The sequence below is a fragment of the Amblyraja radiata genome, chromosome 11, assembly GCF_010909765.2.
Source record: "Amblyraja radiata isolate CabotCenter1 chromosome 11, sAmbRad1.1.pri, whole genome shotgun sequence".
In the NCBI taxonomy this organism is placed as follows: Eukaryota; Metazoa; Chordata; class Chondrichthyes; order Rajiformes; family Rajidae; genus Amblyraja; species Amblyraja radiata.
This window is the reverse complement of record NC_045966.1, coordinates 23,085,245-23,091,506: the sequence shown is the minus strand read 5'-3', so window position 1 is coordinate 23,091,506 and position 6,262 is coordinate 23,085,245. Positions and strand designations below refer to the sequence as shown.

General features: G+C 41.0%; 1 protein-coding gene across 3 annotated transcripts; it reads right to left on the bottom strand.

Moving 5' to 3' along the window:
• Positions 1-1,568: 1,568 nt before the first annotated feature.
• On the bottom strand, positions 1,569-5,796 carry gprin1 (G protein regulated inducer of neurite outgrowth 1). 3 transcript variants are annotated; one of them, XM_033029483.1, is made up of 3 exons: positions 5,250-5,728; positions 3,559-4,662; positions 1,569-2,081 (listed from the first exon to the last, which is right to left on the bottom strand). In XM_033029483.1, exons 2-3 carry the CDS (start codon positions 4,535-4,537, stop codon positions 2,050-2,052), a joined length of 1,011 nt encoding a protein of 336 aa, XP_032885374.1. In that variant the 5' UTR covers positions 4,538-4,662; positions 5,250-5,728; the 3' UTR covers positions 1,569-2,049. The 3 variants fall into 3 exon arrangements, with proteins under 3 accessions (XP_032885374.1, XP_032885373.1, XP_032885372.1); XM_033029482.1 differs by lacking the exon at positions 5,250-5,728 and adding an exon at positions 5,775-5,796 and having other exon boundaries at positions 1,569-4,662; XM_033029481.1 differs by having other exon boundaries at positions 1,569-4,662.
• Between the last annotated feature and the right edge of the window lie 466 nt (positions 5,797-6,262).

Sequence of the window (6,262 nt, the reverse complement as noted above, 5' to 3'; positions counted from 1 at the left end):
TTTATGTCTACATAGTGAAATTGCAAAGAGGGATCTTGCTAGTGATAAAGATTAGCACAAAGCTTAACATTCAAAAGAATGTTAATATTTAGTTCAGAAAGACAGAATACATCAGTTTGCATGTGGTTAAGAAGGAACTGCAGATGCTGGAAAATCGAAGGTAGACAAAAATGCTGTAGAAACTCAGCGGGTGAGGCAGCATCTATGGAGCGAAGGAAATAGGCAACGTTTCGGGTCGAGACCCTTCTTCAGACTGATGTGAGGGTGGGAGGGGGGCGGGAAGAAGAAAGGAAGAGGCGGAGACAGTGGGCTGAGGGAGAGCAGGGAAGGGGAGGAGAAAGCAGGGACTACCTGAAATTAGAGAAGTCAATGTTCGTTTGTGGTGGTGACGTCTAACAGCCTTATCAAATGAATATCAATGGATCTCATTTTTCTTTGCCTGTTTTATGTTAGTGGATCTTTGCAATGCAGTTAAATTAGTGTTACTTAGTCATTGTTTAACATCCAAGCAGTACAGATGTCAGCTATTAAAATTAGTTGAAAACACATTGTTTTGTTTTACAAAATACATTGGTGTATATGTAACACGTGATACACACAGTGATGGCTATTTACCCACAGACCACCCAAATGGCATCAACCATATACAAAAAGCTGAAAGGGTGATTGAGCCATGCAGTTCTGTCAAGATAAGCTTATCTTTAGGTAAGTTGTAATTAGTGTTAGTCCATTGTATTTGTATCACTCTTTAATATTGTTGCACATATTCAATACAAGGCTTTTTCTCCTTCAGTAGAAAGTTGTGTCTATCATTTTCATTTAATTTTGCTGGAGCAGAATAATTATAATGATACATTTGAAGGCAACTATTTGAACATTCGTTATATTTGCTGCTTCGCTGCTGTCATGTATCTGTACATTATGGATGGCTCGACTGTGATCATGTATTGTCTTTCTGCTAACTGGTTAGCACATAAAAGCTTTTACTGTACCTCGGTACATGTGAGAATAAATAAAATAAAATTATTTCCAATAGATTCAGAGGCTTCAATATTGTCTGTAAGTCTCAGCTAAGCAAACACATAAAGTGGATAATTTTGTGAGTGTTCATTTCGAGTTACATGGGGTAGATATTATAATTTAACAATAAATCCCCATTACATGGCTGTGTATATTAAGGATGGTAATAAAGATTTTGCATAGACCTCAAAAAATATTCAGAGCATCCTTAGCTGTGAATGGATATAAAACAAGCAATCAATGAATTTCAGTAATGAAGAGAGAAATAAGAAGCAGGACAAATTGACTATTAGAGTACCAAGTGATGGGTTTATAACAGCCAGATGTCTAATGAGCTTGAGATAATACTTTATCGGGCCCAAGCGAGAGAATAAACCAAGGGAAGTGGCAAGGTCTGTGGCTTACATACAAAGATGGTTCATGTAAAAATAAAATATGCTGTAAATATTCATATCGTACATTATCACAATGCCGCAAATTGATACATAGAACAGTTCTTAAATATAATTTCAGCACTCTGGCTGGCGATTTCAAGCAAGGATCATAAATGGTTTTCATATTTTAATATTCTTCAGTTTTTGCTGTTGAAGCAATATAAACAAATTACGACAACAAATTTATTAGTATTCCTGTTATTAAAATGAAAGAAAAATATTCCAACTGGAGAGTGTGACTGATATTTCAATCTATCCCATTTTTATTGTGTATCATAACAATCGAGATGACATTATTTTACCAACCCACTCAGAAAATGTTAATAACACTAGAACAGAAACTAGACAGTGACATTTTATTAAAGAAACAACGTCTGGCATTGAAATTAGTCACAAAAACAGCAAGATTTTACCGAAAGATTATTTTAAGTGAATCCAGGGAGCATCTTCCACAAAGGAAAATAAACTAATGAGAAAATACTAGATTTCTCCAATGAGGGGATGAAGTAAACCATAACATTTGACTGTTATTTCTATCAATTCAACAAATAGTACCCAAAGGATCAATTCAAACACACATCATAACATTCAGCAGCTACTTTCCTTCCATTTTCAGCTTTGGGGAATCTGAAATATCAATAATAACAATATATCATTTGAAGTGACAAAATACAAAACCTTGAGTTAACTTAACTATACCACCATATATCCTACTCAACTCTAAAAACTAGCAGATTATTACATACGGAAAATGGCTTCATACATCAATTAAATGGAGGAAAATGGGTTCCTAGGTGATTTTTTATACATTCAACTGACAAGTTATATTCAGTTAGGTTGACAGCCAAAATGAAAGCTAGAAGTAGTGAGAAAAATAGAAACATATATCGTCAAAAGGTAACAGGATTCTTTTCAGATTCTGTCTAACTAATCTCAAAATATCTTCAAATGTTGAATTATTTTGCGTTCATTTTTCTTATTCATTGCTGCAAACCAACTATTTCCTGTAAAAGTATTTTAAAACATTTTTGGGAAGTCCTCATTTAGTATATATTAGAATTAATTTGTCTTTTCACTGGGGGGTTTAGTAAATAATACATTCCCATATCTTTTCAAAAAAAGTCCTATGTTTTTTCTGACAATACAAAAACAAAATTAAAAGAGGGAAACTTTTAATAATCAGTCCTACTTTCAACTAAATTTATTTTGACGATGTGGTTGTGCAGCCCAATAAACGTTAACTAATAAAATGTCACAAGATTATATGAAACTGGATTTGATTGTCTATTACCAGTGAGGGGGATACACAAATACAAGGCAAGTAGATAAAATGTACTGCAGAGGTTATAAGGAATGCTGCATTGTTCCTGGGGCACTGCCAAGCACTTCAAAGAGGGCTCTTTCAGAACACGTGGTGGATGATGCCAGAGCGACTTTCTGCCAACTTAGTCTTTAGCCGTTAGCTAGATAGCAACTGGCAATTCCAAGTGGTGGGGATAAAATAGCACTTAATATTGATTTTGTGTTAAATCAATGAATCTATGTACGTTTGCCGTTACACACATATTAATTAAATATTATGAAATGCAAAACACTGTTGTTTAAAATGAGTTAAGGTAAAGATACAAGAAATAGTAAAACAGATTTTCAGCTTTTAGCCTCTTTTATGTTTCACTTGCCTAAGTATTTATAATCTTTTATTTGTCTATGATGCAGGTTAATTTTGCTGCTTTATTAATTTGCCCAGGCAAAACGTGAAAAAGGTTAGAAACAATAGGAAATGTACTAATGAGACAAACTTTTTCAGGTTTTGTGATAATTTGTCAACAATCCTGATCAAAGATATATCATTCCGCAGCAGTGTTCCCACGAATACAACATTGCGGACTTCTAATGTTGTGTAGAACTGCCTGAAAAACATTGCTTTGTCTTCTCTTATTTTCTTCCTTTCCCAAAGATCCTTTCAGTGAATTAGGTTTATCATTTTGGTACACCTCAATATTTTGCTTGCCATGTTCCTCTATTTGCTTTTCCAAATGTTTCTGGATAGCTATTCCAAGGACTTCAGCATCCACGGATGCTCCATAGACTTCCCATGTCATACCTTTTTCATCCCACTGGACTTCGCGCACCGGCTCATCCTCTTCCATGGCCTCCACACACACCTCAGGGAGAGTAGGTAACGGAGTCTTCTCCAAAGGAGTCATTGGGCCGGTGCCAACTGATTTGCATTGCACGGTTATATCCACTTGCATCTGAACATCTTTTTTTGGTGGCGCTGTTACAGATGGTATATCTGGTGGACAAGCAGTTGGCTTTTCAACGGGTGGATCGCTTAAGATGACCTCAGGAATTGTAAACACTGGACAGTTATCCAGAGGAGCCATGGGGCTGGTAGCAAATGACCTGCTCTGCACTTGGATTGATACCTGCACCTCAGCGTCTTGACTTGTTGATGTGGACATACATGTCTGTGAACAGCATGCAACTGTCCCCAAGTCCTCGTTCTCACTCTCGCTTTGCCGACCATTTTCTGTGATATTCCTATCCGGCTGAACACGCAAATTAACCTTCGTTTTCTTTACCTCTGCCGGATCAGCGAGGCACTGGACATTAATGTTGTGGGCTGTCTCTATTCTCCTGGTCTCCTGGCCCAATCCGGCAAAGGGCACATCGGCACTGGGGTCAGAGCTCTTCATATCTAACCTTATGGTTTCTTTTCTATTTTGGTCTATCTCTGTGTTAATCTCGGCAGCGTTACTGCAGAAGTTGCCGCTAGATTCTTCCTGCCCGTGTTCCTTGCTTATATCCATCGCCTGCTCTGAGATTTCGCTGGGATTGTCTATTTCTGCGCTGGCAAGTTCACCCACACTAGCGCTGATCTCCAGCGGGCGGCTGGTGCTCATATCGTTCGAGCAAGTATTGGAACAAAGAATAGGGCTGTTGGACTGAGTCGCAGGATCCCCCCCTTGGTTATTGCAGGGGGTAGCGACAACGGCAGCCGCCAGCGTGCCCTTACTCTCCATCTCAACCGGATCTGATACTGAAAACTGCAAACTGTTCAGATCTTTAATGGTCCCCATCTTGTTTCATAGTTAACGTGGCGCTTTCGCTGAACTGGCTGCGCTCTCTCTGTTCTTACAATGGGCTGTTTGTGTTTTGCTCAGATCCCCAGGAGATTTCCATCGGAAAACGGAAGCATTCAAGTCTGAAAGAGAGAGAGGAAAACATCGTGCACAAAATGAAAATGTGGATTTAAAAAGCGAGAAACGTTCTTTGAAAAGACCGTCCGAAAGAGCGAATATTAAAATTTGTGTCTACAGGCGAAAATTAAAATTGAGCCAACAAATTGTTGAATCACTCCAGTGGCACATCGCGCTGTTTGAAGCGGGCTATTACAGTACACCGGGGGTGAGGAATGATTGCAATGTGGGGAGTTTCTAGGCAGCATTCCTCCCATTCCTCCCTCCAGGTCTGACCGCAGCTCCTGACCCTGAAACCAACTCCCCCTGAAATCGACAACTCTCCAGGCATCGTCCCGCCGTTACCGAGCAGCGCCCGTTCATTCCCCCCACCCGTCCAGTACAACTGGTTGATTTTTCTACAGTCCGAACCGAATCCTATCTCGATCGCACTCGTTTTATTTATTTTTGCCTTCCCATACGCTGGGCTCTCGACAATCCTCCCTCTCCCCCCACCTTCTTTCTGGAAAGATTTCGCACCCCCACTTGTTTGATTAATGGCGAGGTTGGAGAGACCCGGGATCGAACCAATGGACGAATTCACCCCCCTCACCTGGATCTGGCGTGTCGCAGTCGAAGGAGGCCCCTCCTGGTCGATTCTCCCACCCTCCTGCGCTGGACACAAGACAGTCCTCGTCTCTCCTGGGAATGCACTAGAGCCTCGGAGGCTGCTGACCGGTTGGAGAAATGCAAAGAGGGACTTTCCTCAAAGGATTACCAGCCGGCTTCTGGTTTCTCCGGGCTTTCCGCTATCCCTACAGAAAGGCTGGAGCCGTATCGGAGGAGGAGGAGGCGCCCTTCAGTCTCCCTGGAAACGTCCTCCGTTTTTTTGTGTGTCTCCCTATTGACACCTAGATCCTTTATCAGCATTGCACCGACATTCGGGGCTGCGTTCCAGTCCCAGAAAATGCGTTCAGAAGTTGCACCTTTTGAGATTAAACCAAGAGCAGATGTGAATAAATGCTGATTGGGTTGCATTCAATACACTAGGCAAGAGCATGCGTGTTAACATAAGTGTGCATGCGAGTATATCGCCGAGTGGTAACACTGACAACACCCTTCTGTCACCCCTCCTTACCAATATTTCACATTTTACTTTGCCTGAGGTGAATGACTTGGGGCTGGGCCGATTTTCCGATGTGTTCAAACCAACGCAATGTGGGGACAGGAACGCTTCAGAGGAAATGAACCGATTAACTAAATAGCAGGCGGTCTCTCTTGTAAACCCTAACTATTTATTATACATTCACATTGATTGAAAGTGAAAGAAACATCTTACGGATGAAATGTTCAAGTTGTGTTGGGCGTGGTGTTTAGTCAGTGTAGAGTGGAGATGGGGGCGGAGTGTTGGAATCCGGTGATCAATTCAATGCCTGCAAAGGGTTGGACTCTTGATCGGAGCCACATAGAAACATAGAAAGTAGGTGCAGGAGGAGGCCATTTGGCCCTTCGAGCCAGCACCACCATTCATTGTGATCATGGCTGATCATCCACAATCAATAACCCGTGCCTGCGTTCTCCCCATATCCTTTGAATCCGCAAACCCCTAGAGTTCGGACTCTCTTT